Source organism: Aegilops tauschii, chromosome 7 (assembly GCF_002575655.3).
Source record: "Aegilops tauschii subsp. strangulata cultivar AL8/78 chromosome 7, Aet v6.0, whole genome shotgun sequence".
NCBI classification, from domain to species: Eukaryota; Viridiplantae; Streptophyta; class Magnoliopsida; order Poales; family Poaceae; genus Aegilops; species Aegilops tauschii.
Window position 1 is genome coordinate 542,449,784 of NC_053041.3, and position 20,900 is coordinate 542,470,683.

The 20,900-nt window shown below is 45.1% G+C and overlaps 1 protein-coding gene across 1 annotated transcript; it reads left to right on the forward strand.

Annotated features, from left to right (window-relative positions):
• The first annotated feature begins 10,667 nt into the window (after nucleotides 1–10,667).
• LOC141027357 (uncharacterized) lies at nucleotides 10,668–11,315 on the forward strand. Its single transcript, XM_073504363.1, has one exon. It carries the CDS (start codon nucleotides 10,668–10,670, stop codon nucleotides 11,313–11,315), a length of 648 nt encoding a protein of 215 aa, XP_073360464.1.
• Nucleotides 11,316–20,900: the final 9,585 nt, after the last annotated feature.

Below are 20,900 nucleotides of genomic sequence, written 5' to 3' on the forward strand. Positions count from 1 at the left end.
AATCGTGGATTTGAAAAAGGCGCTGTTCACATATCCCTATTCACGTGGTTGTGTTGGTAAAGCAGATGCTGTTTTTTTTTTCTCTTTTGATGAAGGGAAGCAGCTGCTGCTTGTCTTGTCATGGCACATCATTCTGAGACCACAGAGAGTCTGGGAACTCGCCCATCTGAAGCCGTACCATCCAATAGCCACACCGAAAATCTCGTAGCAACGCTTTCAACAAGAGTAGGAAGGCATCTATAGCCACGTCCGTCCCTTGGGTGACGGTTAGCGTAATTCGCTGAGTGGCGATCGTGGGGGCGATCTCAGGAGCGATCCAATCTCACTAGGTTTTTGCCCTGCGTCTCAGGAAATTCATCTTTGTTCCTTCGTCCCTGTCCTCGTGATCATGAACCACTATTCTCTTCTTCCCATCTCAGTCCACCAAAGACCTTCCGTGTGCACTAGGGAGCACGGTCGCGGCGGTAGGGGGGAGAGAGGATGGAGGAAGTCGAAGGTGAAGGGACTGAAGTTAACGGCAGCGAAGCGGGAGGGTTTGAAGATCGGTGCATGGAGATGGGAAAGGTGTATGAAGGGGAGCAGGAGGAATTGCAGCCAGTGGGGAAATTGTTCTCTGAGAGGCTGACATTGGGGCGGATCTGGTGTCCGATCAAGGGTTTGGACTGCAAGGAACTGAAGGAAATATGCCCTAGAGTCAATAATAAAGTATTATATATTTCCTTATATCATGATAAATGTTTATTATTCATGCTAGAATTGTATTAACCGGAAACATAATACATGTGTGAATACATAGACAAACAGAGTGTCACTAGTATGCCTCTACTTGACTAGCTCGTTAATCAAAGATGGTTATGTTTCCTAGCCATAGACATAAGTTGTCATTTGATTAACGAGATCACCTCATTAGGAGAATGATGTGATTGACTTGACCCATTCCGTTAGCTTAGCACTCGATCGTTTAGTATGTTGCTATTGCTTTCTTCATGACTTATACATGTTCCTATGACTATGAGATTATGCAACTCCCGTTTACCGGAGGAACACTTTGTGTGCTACCAAACGTCACAACGTAAATGGGTGATTATAAAGGTGCTCTACAGGTGTCTCCAAAGGTACTTGTTGGGTTGGCGTATTTCGAGATTAGGATTTGTCACTCCAATTGTCGGAGAGGTATCTCTGGGCCCACTCGGTAATGCACATCACTATAAGCCTTGCAAGCATTGTGACTAATGAGTTAGTTGCGGGATGATGTGTTACGGAACGAGTAAAGAGACTTGCCGGTAACGAGATTGAACTAGGTATCGAGATACCGACGATCAAATCTCGGGCAAGTAACATACCGGTGACAAAGGGAACAACGTATGTTGTTATGCGGTCTGACCGATAAAGATCTTCGTAGAATATGTGGGAGCCAATATGGGCATCCAGGTCCCGCTATTGGTTATTGACCGGAGACGTGTCTCGGTCATGTCTACATAGTTCTCGAACCCGTAGGGTCCGCACGCTTAACGTTACGATGACAGTTTTATTGAGTTTTGATGTACCGAAGGAGTTCGGAGTCCCGGATGAGATCGGGGATATGACGAGGAGTCTCGAAATGGTCGAGACGTAAAAATCGATATATTGGATGACTATATTCGGACTTCGGAAAGGTTCCGAGTGATTCGGGTATTTTTCAGAGTACTGGAGAGTTACGTGAATTCGTATTGGGCCTTAATGGGCCATACGGGAAAGGAGAGAAAGGCCTCAAAAGGTGGCCGCACCCCTCCCCATGGTCTGGTCCGAATTGGACTAGGGAAGGGGGGCGCACCCTTCCTTCTTCTCCTTCCCCCTTCCCTTCTCCTACTCCCACAAGGAAAGGAGGAGTCCTACTCCCGGTGGGAGTAGGACTCCCCCCTATGGCGCGCCTCTCCCCTTGGCCGGCTGCCTCCCCCTTGCTTCTTTATATACGGGGGCAGGGGGCACCCCAGAGACACAACAATTGATCCTTGAGATCTCTTAGCCGTGTGCGGTGCCCCCCTCCACCATATTACACCTCGATAATACCGTTGCGGAGCTTAGGCAAAGCCCTGCGTCGGTGGAACATCATCATCGTCACCACGCCGTCGTGCTGACGAAACTCTTCCTCAACACTCGGCTGGATCGGAGTTCGAGGGACGTCATCGAGCTGAACGTGTGTAGAACTCGGAGGTGCCGTACGTTCGGTACTTGATCGGTCGGATCGTGAAGACGTATGACTACATCAACCGCGTTGTGATAACGCTTCCGCTATCGGTCTACGAGGGTACGTGGACAACACTCTCCCCTCTCGTTGCTATGCATCACCATGATCTTGCGTGTGCGTAGGATTTTTTTTGAAATTACTACGTTCCCCAATAGTGGCATCCGAGCCTGGTTTTATGCGTTGATGCTATGCACGAGTAGAACACAAGTGAGTTGTGGGCGATATAAGTCATACTGCTTACCAGCATGTCATACTTTGGTTCAGCGGTATTGTGAGATGAAGCGGCCCGGACCGACATTACGCGTACGCTTACGCGAGACTGGTTTCACCGTTGCGAGCACTCGTTGCTTAAAGGTGACCGGCGGGTGTCTGTCTCTCTCACTTTAGTTGAACCGAGTGTGGCTACGCCCGGTCCTTGCGAAGGTTAAAACAGCACCAACTTGACAAACTATCGTTGTGGTTTTGATGCGTAGGTAAGAACGGTTCTTGCTAAGCCCGAAGCAGCCACGTAAAATATGCAACAACAAAGTAGAGGACATCTAACTTGTTTTTGCAGGGCATGTTGTGATGTGATATGGTTAAGACATGATGTGATATAATGTGTTGTATGAGATGATCATGTTTTGTAATCGAGTTATCGGCAACTGGCAGGAGCCATATGGTTGTCGCTTTATTGTATGAGATGCAATCGCCATGTAATAGTTTTACTTTATCACTAAGCGGTAGCGATAGTCGTAAAAGCAATAAGTTGGCGAGACGACAACGATGCTACGATGGAGATCAAGGTGTCGCGCCGGTGACGATGGTGATCATGACGGTGCTTCGGAGATGGAGATCACAAGCACGGTGCTTCGGAGATGGAGATCACAAGCACAAGATGATGATGGCCATATCATATCACTTATATTGATTGCATGTGATGTTAATCCTTTATGCATCTTATCTTGCTTTGTTTGACGGTAGCATTATAAGATGATCCTTCACTAAATTATCAAAGTATAAGTGTTCTCCCTGAGTATGCACCGTTGCGAAAGTTCTTCGTGCTGAGACACCACGTGATGATCGGGTGTGATAGGCTCTACGTTCAAATACAACGGGTGCAAAACAGTTGCACACGCGGAATACTTAGGTTAAACTTGACGAGCCTAGCATATAACAGATATGGCCTCGGAACACGAAGACCGAAAGGTCGAGCGTGAATCATATAGTAGATATGATCAACATAGTGATGTTCACCATTGAAACTACTCCATCTCACGTGATGATAGGACATGGTTTAGTTGATTTGGATCACGTAATCACTTAGATGATTAGAGGGATATCTATCTAAGTGGGAGTTCTTAAGTAATATGATTAATTGAACTTAAATTTATCATGAACTTTGTCCTGATAGTATTTTGCAAATTATGTTGTAGATCAATAGCTCGCGTTATTGCTTCCCTGTGTTTATTTTTGATATGTTCCTAGAGAAAAATTATGTTGAAAGATGTTAGTAGCAAAGATGCGGATTGGATCCGTGATCTGAGGATTATCCTCATTGCTGCACAGAAAAATTATGTCCTTGATGCACCGCTAGGTGACAGACCTATTGCAGGAGCAGATGCAGACGTTATGAACGTTTGGCTAGCTCAATATGATGACTACTTGATAGTTTAGTGCACCATGCTTAACGGCTTAGAATCGGGACTTCAAAGACGTTTTGAACGTCATGGATCATATGAGATGTACCAGGAGTTGAAGTTAATATTTCAAGCAAATACCCGAGTTGAGAGATATGAAGTCTCCAACAAGTTCTATAGCTAAAAGATGGAGGAGAATCGCTCAACTAGTGAGCATGTGCTCAGATTGTCTGGGTACTACAATCGCTTGAATCAAGTGGGAGTTTATCTTCCAGATAAAATAGTGATTGACAGAATTCTCTAGTCACCATCACCAAGTTAGTAGAACTTCGTGATGAACTATAGTATGCAAGGGATGACGAAAGTAATTCCCGAGCTCTTCGTGATGCTGAAATCGACGAAGGTAGAAATCAAGAAAAACATCAAGTGTTGATGGTTGACGAGACCACTAGTTTCAAGAAAAGGGCAAAGGGAAGAAGGGGAACTTCAAAAAGAACGGCAAGCAAGTTGCTACTCAAGTGAAGAAGCCCAAGTCTGTACCTAAGCCTGAGACTAAGTGCTTCTTCTGCAAAGGGACTGGTCGCTGGAGGCGAAACTGCCCCAAGTATTTGGTGGATAAGAAGGATGGCAAAGTGAACAAAGGTATATTGGATATACATGTTATTGATGTGTACTTACTAGTGTTTATAGAAACCCCTCAGTATTTGATACTGGTTCAGTTGCTAAAGAGTAGTAACTCGAAAACGTGAGTTGCAGAATAAACAGAGACTAGTAAAAGGCGAGGTGACGATGTGTGTTGGAAGTAGTTCCAAGATTGATTTGATCATCATCGCACACTCCCTATACTTTCGGGATTAGTGTTGAAACTAAATAAGTGTTATTTGGTTTTTGCGTTGAGCATGAATATGATTTGATCATGTTTATTGCAATACGGTTATTCATTTAAGTTAGAGAACAATTGTTGTTCTGTTTACATGAATAAAAAAAACCTTCTATGGTCATACACACCAACGAAAATGGTTTGTTGGATCTCCATCATAGTGATACACATATTCATAATAATGAAGCCAAAAGATGCAAAGTTAATAATGATAGTGCAACTCCAAAGTGGCTCTATTTCATTCTATTTCACTTCCTAGCACTTCCTATCATTTAATATCCATCCCTTTGGTCTTATTGACATAAGAGATGTCATTTATAGTCTATCTCTTTCTATATATGGAAAGCTTATTTGTGGCACTGCCGTTTAGGTCATATTGGTGTAAAGCGCATGAAGAAACTCCATACTGATGGGATTTTGGAATCACTTGATTATGAATCACATGATCCTTGCGAACCGTGCCTCATGGGCAAGATGACTAAAACGCCGTTCTCCGGAACTATGGAGAGAGCAACAGATTTGTTGGAAGTCATACATACAGATGTATGTGGTCCAATGAATATTGAGGCTCGTGGCGGATATCGTTATTTTCTCACCTTCACAGATGATTTGAGCAGATATGGGTATATCTACTTAATAAAACATAAGTCTGAAACATTTGAAAAGTTCATATAATTTCAGAGTGAAGTGGAAAATCATCGTAACAAGAAAAATAAAGTTTCTACGATCTGATCGTAGAGAAGAGTATTTGAGTTACGAGTTTGGCCTTCAGTTAAAACAATGTGAAATAGTTTCACTACTCACGCCACCTGGAACACCACAGCATAATGGTGTGTCCGAACATCGTAACCGTACTTTATTAGATATGGTTCAACATATGATGTCTCTTACCGATCTACCACTATCGTTTTGGGGTTATGCATTAGAGACAGCAACATTCACGTTAAATAGGGCACCATCAAAATCCGTTGAGACGACGCCTTATGAACTGTGGTTTGGCAAGAAACCAAAGTTATCGTTTCTTAAAATTTTGGGGTTGCGATGCTTATGTGAAAAAGTTTCATCCTGATAAGCTCAAACCCAAATTGGAGAAATGTGCCTTCATAGGATAACCAAAGGAGATAGTTGGGTACACTTTCTATCACAGATCCGAAGGCAAGACATTCGTTGCTAAGAATGGATCCTTTCTAGAGAAGGAGTTTCTCTCGAAAGAAGTGAGTGGGAGGAAAGTAGAACTTGATGAGGTAACTGTACCTGCTCCCTTATTGGAAAGTAGTTCATCATAAGAACGGTTCCTGTGACGTCTATACCAATGAGTGAGGAAGTTAATGATGATGATCATGAAACTTCAGATCAAGTTGTTACTAAACCTTGTAGGTCAACCAGAGTAAGATCCGCACCAGAGTGGTACGGTAATCCTATTCTGGAGATCATGTTATTTGACTTTGACGAACCTACGTACTATGAAGAAGCAATGGTGAGCCCAGATTCCGCAAAATGGCCAGAGGCCATGAAATCTGAGATGAGATCCATGTATGAGAACAAAGTATGGACTTTGATTGACTTGCCCAATGATCGGCGAGCCATTGAGATTAAATGGATCTTCAAGAGGAAGACGGACGCTGATAGTAGTGTTACTATCTACAAAGCTAGAATTGTCGGAAAAAGGTTTTTGACAAAGTTCAAGGTGTTGACTACGATGAGAGTTTCTCACTCGTATCTATGCTTAAGTCTGTCTGAATCATGTTAGCAATTGCCGCATTTTATGAAATATGGCAAATGGATAAACAAAACTGCATTCCTTAATGGATTTATTAAAGAAGAGTAGTATATGATGCAACCAGGAGGTTTTGTCAATCCTAAAGGTGCTAACAAAATATGCAAGCTCCAGCGACCCATCTATGGACTGGTGCAAGCATCTCGGAGTTGGAATATACACTTTGATAAGTTGATCAAAGGATATAGTTTTATACAGACTTGCGGTGAAGCCTGTATTTACAAGAAAGTGAGTGGGAGCACTACAGCATTTCTGATAAGTATATGTGAATGACATATTGTTGATCGGAAATAATGTAGAATTATTCTGTAAAGCATAAAGGAGTGTTTTGAAAGGAGTTTTCAAAGAAAGACCTCGGTGAAGCTGCTTACATATTGAGCATCAAGATCTATAGAGATAGATGAAGAGCTTGATAAGTTTTTCAATGAGTACATACCTTAACAATATTTTGAAGTAGTTCAAAATAGAACAGTCAAAGAAAGAGTTCTTGCCTGTGTTACAAGGTGTGAAATTGAGTAAGACCCAAAGCCCGACCACGGCAGAAGATAGAAAGAGAATGAAAGTCATTCCCTATGCCTTGGCCATAGGTTCTATAAAGTATGCCATGCTGTGTACCAGATCTATTGTATACCCTACACTGATTTTGGCAAGGGAGTACAATAGTGATCTAGGAGTAGATCACTGGACAGCGGTCAAAATTATCCTTAGTGGAATAAGGAAATGTTTCTCGATTATGGAAGTGACAAAAGGTTCGTCGTAAAGGGTTACGTCGATGCAAGTTTTGACACTAAATCTAGATGACTCTAAGTCTCGGTCTAGATGTATATTGAAAGTGGGAGCAATTAGCTAGAGTAGCTCCGTGCAGAGCATTGTAGACATAGAAATTTGCAAAATCCTTACGGATCTGAATGTGACAGACCCGTTGACTAAAATTATCTCACAATCAAAACATGATCACACCTTATTACTCTTTGGGTGTTAATCACATAGCGATGTGAACTAGATTATTGACTCTAGTAAACCCTTTGAGTGTTGGTCACATAGAGATGTGAACTATGGGTGTTAATCACATGGTGATGTGAATTATTGATGTTAAATCACATGGCGATGTGAACTAGATTATTGACTCTAGTGCAAGTGGGAGACTGAAGGAAATATGCCCTAGAGGCAATAATAAAGTATTATATATTTCCTTATATCATGATAAATGTTTATTATTCATGCTAGAATTGTATTAACCGGAAACATAATACATGTGTGAATACATAGACAAACAGAGTGTCACTAGTATGCCTCTACTTGACTAGCTCGTTAATCAAAGATGGTTATGTTTCCTAGCCATAGACATAAGTTGTCATTTGATTAACGAGATCACCTCATTAGGAGAATGACGTGATTGACTTGACCCATTCCGTTAGCTTAGCACTCGATCGTTTAGTATGTTGCTATTGCTTTCTTCATGACTTATACATGTTCCTATGACTATGAGATTATGCAACTCCCATTTACCGGAGGAACACTTTGTGTGCTACCAAACGTCACAACGTAAATGGGTGATTATAAAGGTGCTCTATAGGTGTCTCCAAAGGTACTTGTTGGGTTGGCGTATTTCGAGATTAGGATTTGTCACTCCAATTATCGGAGAGGTATCTCTGGGCCCACTCGGTAATGCACATCACTATAAGCCTTGCAAGCATTGTGACTAATGAGTTAGTTGCGGGATGATGTGTTACGGAACGAGTAAAGAGACTTGCCGGTAACGAGATTGAACTAGGTATCGAGATACCGACGATCAAATCTCGGGCAAGTAACATACCGGTGACAAAGGGAACAACGTATGTTGTTATGCGGTCTGACCGATAAAGATCTTCGTAGAATATGTGGGAGCCAATATGGGCATCCAGGTCCCGTTATTGGTTATTGACCGGAGACGTGTCTCGGTCATGTCTACATAGTTCTCGAACCCGTAGGGTCCGCACGCTTAACGTTACGATGACAGTTTTATTGAGTTTTGATGTACCGAAGGAGTTCGGAGTCCCGGATGAGATCGGGGATATGACGAGGAGTCTCGAAATGGTCGAGACGTAAAAATCGATATATTGGATGACTATATTCGGACTTCGGAAAGGTTCCGAGTGATTCGGGTATTTTTCAGAGTACCGGAGAGTTACGGGAATTCGTATTGGGCCTTAATGGGCCATACGGGAAAGGAGAGAAAGGCCTCAAAAGGTGGCCGCACCCCTCCCCATGGTCTGGTCCGAATTGGACTAGGGAAGGGGGGCGCACCCTTCCTTCTTCTCCTTCCCCCTTCCCTTCTCCTACTCCCACAAGGAAAGGAGGAGTCCTACTCCCGGTGGGAGTAGGACTCCCCCCTATGGCGCGCCTCTGCCCTTGGCCGGCTGCCTCCCCCTTGCTCCTTTATATACGGGGGCAGGGGGCACCCCAGAGACACAACAATTGATCCTTGAGATCTCTTAGCCGTGTGCGGTGCCCCCCTCCACCATATTACACCTCGATAATACCGTTGCGGAGCTTAGGCAAAGCCCTGCGTCGGTGGAACATCATCATCGTCACCACGCCGTCGTGCTGACGAAACTCTTCCTCAACACTCGGCTGGATCGGAGTTCGAGGGACGTCATCGAGCTGAACGTGTGTAGAACTCGGAGGTGCCGTACGTTCGGTACTTGATCGGTCGGATCGTGAAGACGTACGACTACATCAACCGCGTTGTGATAACGCTTCCGCTATCGGTCTACGAGGGTACGTGGACAACACTCTCCCCTCTCGTTGCTATGCATCACCATGATCTTGCGTGTGCGTAGGATTTTTTTTGAAATTACTACGTTCCCCAACAGGAACTGCAGGAAAACATCTTCTTGTTTACTTTCAGGCAAGCATCAGGATGGAGAAGGGCGTTAGAGGATGAGCCTTGGTGGTTTGATAAAGAACTGTTGGTAATGGAAGCCTTTGATCCGGACAAAACAGTGGAAGAGTACGATTTCAACATCATCCCTATGTGGATCCGGGTCTTCGGACTGCCACTAGGGTTTATGAATCGGGCAACCGGTGAGCTGATTGGGAAGGATTTCCATGAGATGGTACAAGTGGATGTAGGTCGTGATGGAAAGGCTCTGGGCAAATTTCTTCGAGTAAAGGTCAAATTGGACATAAGGATGCCACCGATGAGGGGGTTCTTGCTGGATAAGGGGGGATGCCAACAACCTACAGCGGACACGAACAATAGCAGTGAGGGTAATAAAAAAAGAGGTTCCTGTGGTGCAGATTTGAGTACGAATATCTGCCAGACTTCTGTTACACGTGTGGGATTATTGGCCATGGAGGAAAGGAGTGCTGGTCGAAGCCGGCTAAGGGAGAGGCACCACAGTTTGGGCCATGGATGAGAGCAGAGGAAGAAAGTAAGAAGATGGAGGACGTTGCGAAGGGGAGAGGGACCGACAATAGATGAAGCAGTGGGAGTAGGAGCATTATGGCAGGCAGGGGAGGAGGAGGAAACCATCATCAAGGGGGGGGGGGGCGGAGGGGGTATAAATTTGGGTCGGGTAGTGGTGGTTCTGGGAGTGATGCACCCACCTGGAGGAAGGATGGCACAAATTCTAGGAGAAGTGGCAGAAACAACGGTGATGGGGATGGTGAAGTCACTAGTCCGCTGAAAAAAGATGTGGGATCAGAACAGGCGGGAAAGACAGTTCCGAAGCAATTAACATTTGGTAAAGGTGATGCAAAGGAGAAGGCAGAAGAGCCTAATGGGAAGGAACAGGCGAACCCAGAGGACATGCAAGTCGATGGGTCAAGGAAGAGCACTTTGGAAAAGGGCATGGAGATTGAAGCTAGGCGTACGGTGGAGGCAGGCGGAGGAAAAGCAAAGGAGATTAGGGGAGGCTCAGGTGGTGTGAGGGAAAAGGGAGGGAAGCATGAGGGAAATTATAAGAAAAACAAGACATATAAGAGACATGTTCGGGAGGTGTGTGTGGTACTAGGGGAGAAGATTGGAAGTGTGATTGGCAAGAGGGGAAGTGATGACATGGAAGTGGAGGTTCCACATGTGGCAAAGAAGGGGAGAGGGGAGGAGAAGGACGAGACGAAGGGTGATGAGGCTCACAACACAAATGATGCGGGGCTGCTGGAGCAGTCCTGCAAGAACCAATGAAGCTCATCGCTTGGAATTGCCGGGGGTTGGGGAACAACCCGGCAATTACGGGTCTTCTGGACATCCAGAAGAGGGAGGACCCCGACGTACTTTTCTTGTCGGAGACGAGGATGATACAGGATAGGATTGATTGGCTAAGGTGGAAGCTGGGCATGCCACATATGGTGGTTAAGGATTGTTGCGGGAAGGGAGGGGGAGGTGGTTTAGCGCTATTCTGGAAGAGGGATGTTGATGTGAAGCTCACCGGGTTTGTGTCTCGGTATCATATCGATACTGATATTATGGAGCAGGATGGCTATGTCTGGCGTTTTACGGGGATCTACGGTGAACCAAAGATGGAGTTGAAAGACCAAACATGGAAGCTGTTGCGCACGTTAAAGAACCAGAATAATAAGCCTTGGCTGTGCGCCAGCGCTTTCAATGAGGTTCTGCACTCGTGGGAAAAGGAGGGAGGAGTGACCCGTTCTCAGGCTAGTATGGACAAGTTCAAGATGGCCCTGGAGGACTGCGAGCTACATGATCTGGGGTTTATAGGTGATGTGTTCACGTGGAGAAATCATAATCATAATCCCAGCGATATGTTCACGAGAGACTTGGCCGAGCTGTTGCGTCACAGTCCTGGAGGGACAGATTCCCAGGTGTGATGGTGATTAACGGAGACCCCAGACATTCATACCATCGACCCATTATAATTGATACGATGGGGTTGGCTGGGAGGAGACAGAAACCTACCAGTAACATAATGTCGCGTTTTGAAGCTAGATGGTTAGAGGAGGAGGGTTGCAAGGAGATCATTCGGGAGGCATGGGAGAGTAAGGTGGGTGCAGATCATGGGGAGGTATTAACAACATCAAAGGAGGTGTTGACTAAGCTAGTGGATTGGAGTAAAAATGTTCTGGGTGATCTTGAGAAGAGGATTTGTAAACTAAAAAAGGGATTGGAAAGTTGGAGGAGGAAGCCCATAGGGCAGGAGCAAGTCAAGAAGGAGAAACTGCTGCGTTTTAAGCTGAGGAAATTGGAGGAGCAGAGAGAAATCTACTAGAAGCAGCGCGCCCATGTTGATTGGTTGAAGTGGGGCGACAGAAATACAAAGTTCCTGCATGCTTACGCGTCGGAGAGGAGGAGAAGGAGACTAAAAAAGCTACGATGAGAAGACGGGAGGGTGGCAGAGGGGGAAGGAGAAATGAGGGAGGTGGTGACCGACTACTTTATTCACCTTTTTTCTTCTGTTGCAGGTAACCGCATGGAGGAGCTCATGGGCCATATCGACCCTCGAGTGACTCCGGCCATGAACGAATTGCTATGCAAGGATTTCACTGCAAAGGAAATGATGGAGGCGCTGGAAAGTATTAGTGACCTCAAAGCGCCCGGCCCGGGTGGTATGCCCTCTATTTTCTACAAGAAATATTGGCATATAGTGGGAGAGAAAGTCCAAGAAGAAGTACTAAAGGTACTGAACGGAGGTCCTATGCCGGATGGATGGAATGATACCTGTGTTGTGCTCATCCCAAAGACGAAAGATCTAGATAGCATGAAGAACTTAAGGCCCATAAGTCTGTGCAATGTGGTGTATAAATTGGTGTCCAAGGTCCTTGCTAATAGGCCGAAACAAATCCTCAGTGATATTATCTCACCGAATCGGACTACATTTGTACCGGGCAGACTCATAACCGATAACATACTACTAGCCTATGAATGTACTCATTATATGCAAAACAGGAGTGGGAAGGAGGGTTTTGCGGCAGTGAAGTTGGATATGAGCAAGGCCTATGATCGTGTAGAATGGGGATTCCTGAAGCGGATGATGGAGAAAATGGGGTTTGATAGTAGGTGGATCGATAGAATTATGCTTTGTATTACCTCAGTGTCATATAAGTTAAGGTGAATGGGACGTATACAGACGAGATTATCCCACAGAGAGGGTTACGGCAAGGTGATCCCCTCTCCCCATACCTTTTCCTGTTGTGTGCTGAGGCGTTTTCAGCCTTACTGAATAAGGCGGATGAGGATGGCCGGCGGAAGGGACTTCAGTTATGTAGTGTTGCACCAAGTCTCAACCATTTGTTGTTTGCGGATGACTCGTTGGTACTCATGAAAGCCAATGACGGAAGTGCCACAAATCTGCAACACATACTAGAACTCTATGATAATTGCTCGGGGCAGACTATCAACTTCGACAAGTCGTCGGTGATGTTCAGTAAGAACACAAGAAGGGTGGACAGGCAAGAGTTGCTACATGTGCTGCACATTCGGGGGGAGACAAAAAATGAGAGATACTTGGGCCTCCCGGTTTATGTGGGTGCGACAAGATCAAAGGTGTTTGAATACCTTAAGGATAGAATTTGGAACAAAATCCAGGGCTGGATTGAACGACAGTTATCAAGAGCAGCAAAGGATGTGTTGATTAAGGCATGCGCACAAGCGATCCCAACCTTTGCCATGTCTTGTTTCGACATAAAAAAATCTCTGTGTGAGCAAATGGGAGCTATGATCTCTCGGTATTGGTGGGCACAGCAGGATGATATGAAGAAGATGCATTGGGTGAGTGGGAATTGATGACTAGGCTGAAGAGTAAGGGAGGGCTCGGCTTCCATGACCTACATGGTTTCAACCTAGCCATGTTAGCCCGGAAGGCTTGGCGCATGCTAACGGTGCCGAATTCCTTGTGCGCCCATGTCCTCAAGGCCAAGTACTTCCCATCTACCTCAATTCTGGAAGCGGAACCGAAAGCTGGAATATCATATACTTGGCGCAGCATCCTGAAGGGAGTGCAACTCCTAAAGGAAGGAGTGATCTGGAGGATGGGAGATGGTACAAATATCAATATCTGGTCGGACCCTTGGTTGGCTAAGGATGGAACACGACTACCGAGAACATTGATAGGAAATTGTGTGCTAACGAAAGTTTCAGAACTCATAGACCCAGAAACCATGACCTGAGACATGGAGTTGGTCCTGTTGGAAATATGCCCAAGAGGCAATAATAAATGGTTATTATTATATTTCTTTGTTCATGATAATTGTCTATTGTTCATGCTATAATTGTGTTATCCGGAAATCGTAATACATGTGTGAATATATAGACCACAACGTGTCCCTAGTAAGCCTCTAGTTGACTAGCTCGTTGATCAACAGATAGTCATGGTTTCCTGACTATGGACATTGGATGTCATTGATAACGGGATCACATCATTAGGAGAATGATGTGATGGACAAGACCCAATCCTAAGCATAGCTCAAAGATCGTGTAGTTCGTTTGCTAGAGCTTTTCCAGTGTCAAGTATCTTTTCCTTAGACCATGAGATCGTGCAACTCCCGGATACCGTAGGAGTGCTTTGGGTGTGCCAAACGTCACAACGTAACTGGGTGTCTATAAAGGTACACTACGGGTATCTCCGAAAGTATCTGTTGAGTTGGCACCGATCGAGACTGGGATTTGTCACTCCGTATGACGGAGAGGTATCTCTGGGCCCACTCGGTAATGCATCATCATAATGAGCTCAAAGTGACTAAGGAGTTAGCCACGGGATCATGCATTACGGTACGAGTAAAGATACTTGCCGGTAACGAGATTGAACAGGGTATTGGGATACCGACGATCGAATCTCGGGCAAGTAACGTACCGATTGACAAAGGGAATTGTATACGGGATTGATTGAATCCTCGACATCGTGGTTCATCCGATGAGATCATCATGGAACATGTGGGAGCCAACATGGGTATCCAGATCCCGCTGTTGGTTATTGACCGGAGAGGCGTCTCGGTCATGTCTGCATGTCTCCCGGACCCGTAGGGTCTACACACTTAAGGTTCGGTGACGCTAGGGTTGTAGAGATACTAGTATGCAGAAACCCAAAAGTTGTTCGGAGTCCCGGATGAGATCCAGGATGTCACGAGGAGTTCCGGAATGGTCCGGAGGTGAAGAATTATATATGGGAAGTCCAGTTTCGGCTACCGGGAAAGTTTCGGGGGTTATCGGTATTGTACCGGGACCACCGGTAGGGCCCCGGGGGTCCACCGGGTGGGGACACCTATCCCGGAGGGCCCATGGGCTGAAGTGGGAAGGGAACCAGCCCTTAGTGGGCTGGGGCGCCCCCCCTTGGGCCTCCCCCTGCGCCTAGGGTTGGAAACCCTAGGGGTGGGGGGCTCCCCACTTGGCTTGGGGGGGAAGCCACCCCCCCTTCCCCCTTGGCCGCCGCCCCCCTTGTAGATGGGTTCCAGGGCCGGCGCCCCCCTCCAGGGGGCCTATATATAGTGGGGGGGAGGGAGGGCAGCAGCACAACAGCCCCTGGCGCCTCCCTCTCCCCCTGCAACACCTCTCCCTCTCGCAGAAGCTTGGCGAAGCCCTGCCGAGATCCCGCTACATCCACCACCACGCCGTCGTGCTGCTGGGTCTCCATCAACCTCTCCTTCCCCCTTGCTGGATCAAGAAGGAGGAGACGTCGCTGCTCCGTACGTGTGTTGAACGCGGAGGTGCCGTCCGTTCGGCACTCGGTCATCGGTGATTTGGATCACGGCGAGTATGACTCCATCAACCCCGTTCATTGGAACGCTTCCGCTCGCGGTCTACAAGGGTATGTAGATGCACTCCTTTCCCCTCGTTGCTAGTATACTCCATAGATGGATCTTGGTGATGCGTAGGAAATTTTAAAATTCTGCTACGATCCCCAACAGTGGCATCATGAGCCAGGCCTATGCGTAGTTACTATGCACGAGTAGAACACAAAGCAGTTGTGGGCGTACATGCTGCCAATTCTTCTTGCCGCTACTAGTCTTATCTTGTTTCGGCGGCATTGTGGGATGAAGCGGCCCGGACCGACCTTACACGTACGCTTACATGAGACAGCTTCCACCGACTGACATGCACTAGTTGCATAAGGTGGCTAGCGGGTGTCTGTCTCTCCCATTTTAGTCGGAACGGATTCGATGAAAAGGGTCCTTATGAAGGGTAAATAGAAATTGGCATATCACGTTGTGGTTTTACGTAGGTAAGAAACGTTCTTGCTAGAAACCTATACAAGCCACGTAAAAACTTGCAACAACAATTAGAGGACGTCTAACTTGTTTTTGCAGCATGTGCTATGTGATGTGATATGGCCAGAAGATGTGATGAATGATATATGTGATGTATGAGATTGATCATATTCTTGTAATAGGAATCACGACTTGCATGTCGATGAGTATGACAACCGGCAGGAGCCATAGGAGTTGTCTTTATTTTTTGTATGACCTGCGTGTCATTGAATAACGCCATGTAAATTACTTTACTTTATTGCTAAGCGCGTTAGCCATAGAAGTAGAAGTAATCGTTGGCGTGACAACTTCATGAAGACACAATGATGGAGATCATGGTGTCATGCCGGTGACAAAGATGATCATGGTGCCCCGAAGATGCAGATCAAAGGAGCAAAATGATATTGGCCATATCATGTCACTAATTGATTGCATGTGATGTTTATCATGTTATGCATCTTATTTGCTTAGAACGACGGTAGTAAGTAAGATGATCCCTCACTAAAATTTCAAGAGACGTGTTCCCCCTAACTGTGCACCGTTGCGAAGGTTCGTTGTTTCGAAGCACCACGTGATGATCGGGTGTGATAGATTCTAACGTTCGAATACAACGGGTGTTGACGAGCCTAGCATGTACAGACATGGCCTCGGAACACACGCAATACACTTAGGTTGACTGTAGCGACCAGACCTCAAATGGTCTGTGCTGCTGTGCACCAGTGTCACCCTGGATCAGTAATGCTGACACGCACAGTACAAATGGAGGATTTATAACAGAGTAGCAATCACACACTTATTACATCGAATATCTCCAAAGAGATTAAGTATGATAAACATGGCTTAAGGCCATCTAATAACGATAACAACGGAAGACTTGGAAGATAAGTGAGTCCATCAACTCCAGCGGCATCACTGAGTATAAGACCACGACCTAAGGCACCTTACTCGTCGTCTGAAAAGTCTGCAACATGAAACGTTGCAGCCCGAAAACGGGTCAGCACATAGGATATGCTGGCAATGTAACACATAGAGAATAATGAACAATAACAATGCTATACTACATGCATATATGGCTGGTGGAAAGCTCTATGGTTACGGTTTTGTGAAAAGCCAATTTTATCCTACTTCAAAGGAATAAATTTTTTTTAACTATCATGGTGGTTGTGAAACATTGAGATGGTTGACAGCATCTCAATCCCAATTAAATGTCATCAATAACCCAACAAAATTAATTAGAAGTAACATAGTGATGAGATTCACATGATAATCCAAGTACTAGATACTCAAGTTGTCCATAACCGGGGACACGACTAACCATGATTAGTTTGTACACTCTGCAGAGGTTTGTGCACTTTCCCCCACAAGACTCGATCGCCTCCGCTTGATTCTCGCACTACATGATGTTTGAGAAACGGATGACCGAGACACAGTCTATCAGAAGTGTTTGCACCTTACGTATGGGTAGACAGTTACACCTACTTTCCCCTACATCTGCTAGTCTACCACTGTAAGAGTTCACACAACTTAGTCAACTATGCTAGAGCCCATAATAGCTTGCGGCTGCACACGGAAGTTTCTAGCATGAATAATCTTATGATCCCTTTGAACCTGGGTGGCGGTCCAAAAGAAAAACAGGCAATCCTGGAATACCCAGGTACCTCAATCCACCCAGATGTGAGTTTTAGTTGCCACCTTAAGTAAACCATTAATTAACAATCTCACATCTGTCATGGAAATCTCTCAAACCCAATCCACGTCTACGAGCATAGCATGGCAATAATAATAGCAAACGAAGAAGTAACTACCAAGGGTTTGATAATAAACAGGGCAATAGGTACTACCACATCTACTTCCCAATACCCACAATTTAATTAGATCCTAATCATGCAAGTGTTTGAGGAAAACAGATCTAATGCAATAAAAACTGGGTATGGAAGATATATGATCAAAGTGTTACTTGCCTTGCTGATGATCCGCAAAACCTAGCGATTCGAAGTAACAAGCGGCACACTCCGGGTACTCTATCGCAAACAAACAAGCATACAATCAGTACTCATCTAATGCACAGGTAAAACTCGAGTAAAAGATCCAACCAGAAAGTTCAACTCAAGAACTCCGGTTTGCAAAAAGAATCAACTCGAAAGAAACAACGAAAGTCAAACGGCGAAAGAAAATAGCTTCGTTTACTAATCTGGATCTAGGTCAAATTTTACTGTAGCAAAAACTTGTTTGAGTAGGTTAAACGGAAAGAGAATTTCGAGACGAAACTCTAGGCGCTTGAATCGCCTGATTCTGATAAACGAGCAAGAAGTTAAACAGAATCGAAGATTCGATCAGAAATCGAATCTGAGATAATCGCAGAAAAATCCGACAAAAAGAAAAACGGACGAACGGTTAAAGAACGGACGTTCGTTAACAGAGAAAAACCGACGAACGCTCGCAAAATAATAAAACCGAAAAAAACCGATCTAGGGTTTTTTTAAACGAAGGTTTTTTTTAACAAAAACCGGCAACAACGAACGGGGCAGCGAGGCAGTACCTCGTCGGGGCAGTGCTCCGGCGGGGCTCCGGGCGAGGGGCGGCGAGGGCGGCGAGGCGCGGGCTCGGGGGGGCGCGAGGGGCGGCGGCTCCGGCGACGAACGCGGCGGCGGCGGCGAGGCGAGTGCGGGCGGCGGCGGCGACTCGATGAGAGGAGAGAGAGGGGGGGTATAAATAGGAGGGGGGCAGCAGCTTGGGGGAGGGGGCAAGGTGCGCCGGCGGGGCTTCCCGTGTCCGCCATGGACACGGCGACGGCGGCGTCGTGCGGGGAGAGGAGAGGGGCGCGGGGGTGGGCCGGCGGCCTGGGTCGGCTCAGCGGGCGCGCCCGTCTGTTTTTTTTTTAAATCGTTCCGCGGAGAATAATTCATAGAAAAATAAATAAAAGTCCGAAAAATATGAAATAAATTTTCCCCGTCTAGTTAGAAAATCTAGAATAGGGTGAACATTTGTTTAACACAAAATAAATATTTTGAAAACATGCAATATTTTTAATGCAATAAAAATTGCAAATAAAATCCAAATAAATTCCAATAAATGATTTTAACATTTTTCCTCCAGTATTTCAATTGTTTTGGAGAAGTCATATTTTCTCCTCTCGTTTATTTTTAAAATGAAATATTTTTCCGGAGAGAAAATAATTAAAACCAAAATCCTCGTCTTATTATTTAAAGAAAATCAAATATGAAAATTCGAGAAAATCCCCAACTCTCTCCGAGGGTCCTTGAGTTGCTTAGGATTTATCGAGGATTCGTCAAAATGCAATAAAATATGATATGCAATGATGATCTGTGTATAACATACCAAATTGAAAATTTGGGATGTTACATTGACTTGACGAGCCTAGCATGTACAGACATGGCCTCGGAACACAAGAGACCGAAAGGTCGAACATGAGTCGTATAGTAGATGCGATCAACATGGAGATGTTCACCGATGATGACTAGTCCGTCTCACGTGATGATCGGACACGGCCTAGTTTGACTTGGATCATGTATCACTTAGATGACTAGAGGGATGTCTATCTGAATGGGAGTTCAATAATCAGATGAACTTCATTATCATGAACATAGTCAAAAAGTCTTTGCAAATTATGTCATATCTTGCGCTTTAGTTCTACTGGTTAAGATATGTTCCTAGAGAAAATTTAGTTGAAAGTTGGTAGTAGCAATTATGCGGACTGGGTCCGTAAACTGAGGATTGTCCTCATTGCTGCACAGAAGGCTTATGTCCTTAATGCACCGCTCGGTGTGCTGAACCTCAGCGTCGTCTGTAGATGTTGCGAAACATCTGACATACACGTTTTGATGACTACGTAATAGTTCAGTGCGTAATGCTAACGGTTTAGAATTGTGGCACCAAAGACGGTTTTTGAAACGTCGCAGAACATATGAGATGTTCCGAAGACTGAAATTGGGATTTCGGACTAGTGCCCACGTCAAGAGGTATGAGACCTCTGACAAGTTTCTTAAGCCTGCAGACTAAGGGAGAAAAGCTCAATCGTTGAGCGTGTGCTCAGATTGTCTGAGTGCCACAATCGCTAGAATCGAGTGGGAGTTAATCTTCCAGATGAGATAGTGATGGTTCTCCATAGTCACTGCCACCAAGCTATTAGAGCTTCGTGATGAACTATGACATATCAAGGATAGATGATGATCCTTGAGCAACTCGCGATGTTTGACACCGCGAAAGTAGAAATCAAGAAGGAGCATCAATTGTTGATGGTTAGTAAAACCACTAGTTTCTAGAAGGGCAAGGGCAAAAGGGATACTTCATGAAACAGCAAATCATTTGCTGCTCTAGTGAAGAATCCCAAGATTGAACCCAAACCCGAGACTAAGTGCTTCTGTAATGAGGGGAACGGTCACTGAAGCAGTACTACCCTAGATACTTGGTAGATGAGAAGGCAGGCAAGGTCGACAGAAGTATATTGGATATACGTTATATGAATGTGTACTTTACTAGTACTCCTAGCAGCACCAGGGTATTAGATACCGGTTCGGTTGCTAAATGTTAGTAACTCGAAATAAAAGCTGCGGAATAAATGGAGACTAGCTAAAGGTGAGATGACGATGTGTGTTGGAAGTGTTTCCAAGGTTGATGTGATCAAGCATCGCATGCTCCCTCTACCATCGAGATTGGTGTTTGCGTTGAGCACAAACATGATTGGATTATGTTTATCGCAATACGGTTATTCATTTAAGGAGAATAATGGTTACTCTGTTTATTTGAATAATACCTTCAATGGTCTTGCACCTAAAATGAATCTCGATCGTAGTGATACACATGTTCATGCCAAAAGATATAAGATAGTAATGATAGTACCACATACTTGTGGCACTGCCACTTGAGTCATATTGGTATAGAACGCATGAAGAAGCTCCATGTAGATGGATCTTTGGACTCACTCGTTTTTTGAAAAGAATGAGGCATGCGAACCATGTCTATTGGTATATATTCATGAAGAAACTCCATGCAGATGGATCGTTTGGACTCACTTGATTTTGAATCACTTGAGACATGCAAATCATACCACATGGGCAAGATGACTGAAAGGCCTCGTTTTCAGTAAGATGGAACAAGAGAGCAACTTATTGGAAGTAATACATTTTGATGTATGCAGTCCAATGAGTGCTGGGGCATGCAGTGGATATCGTTATGTTCTTACTTCACAGATGATTT

What these genes read in the sequence shown, in the direction of transcription:
- LOC141027357 (XM_073504363.1), top strand. Translation starts at nt 10,668, where the DNA reads ATGAAGCTCATCGCTTGGAATTGCCGGGGGTTGGGGAACAACCCGGCA.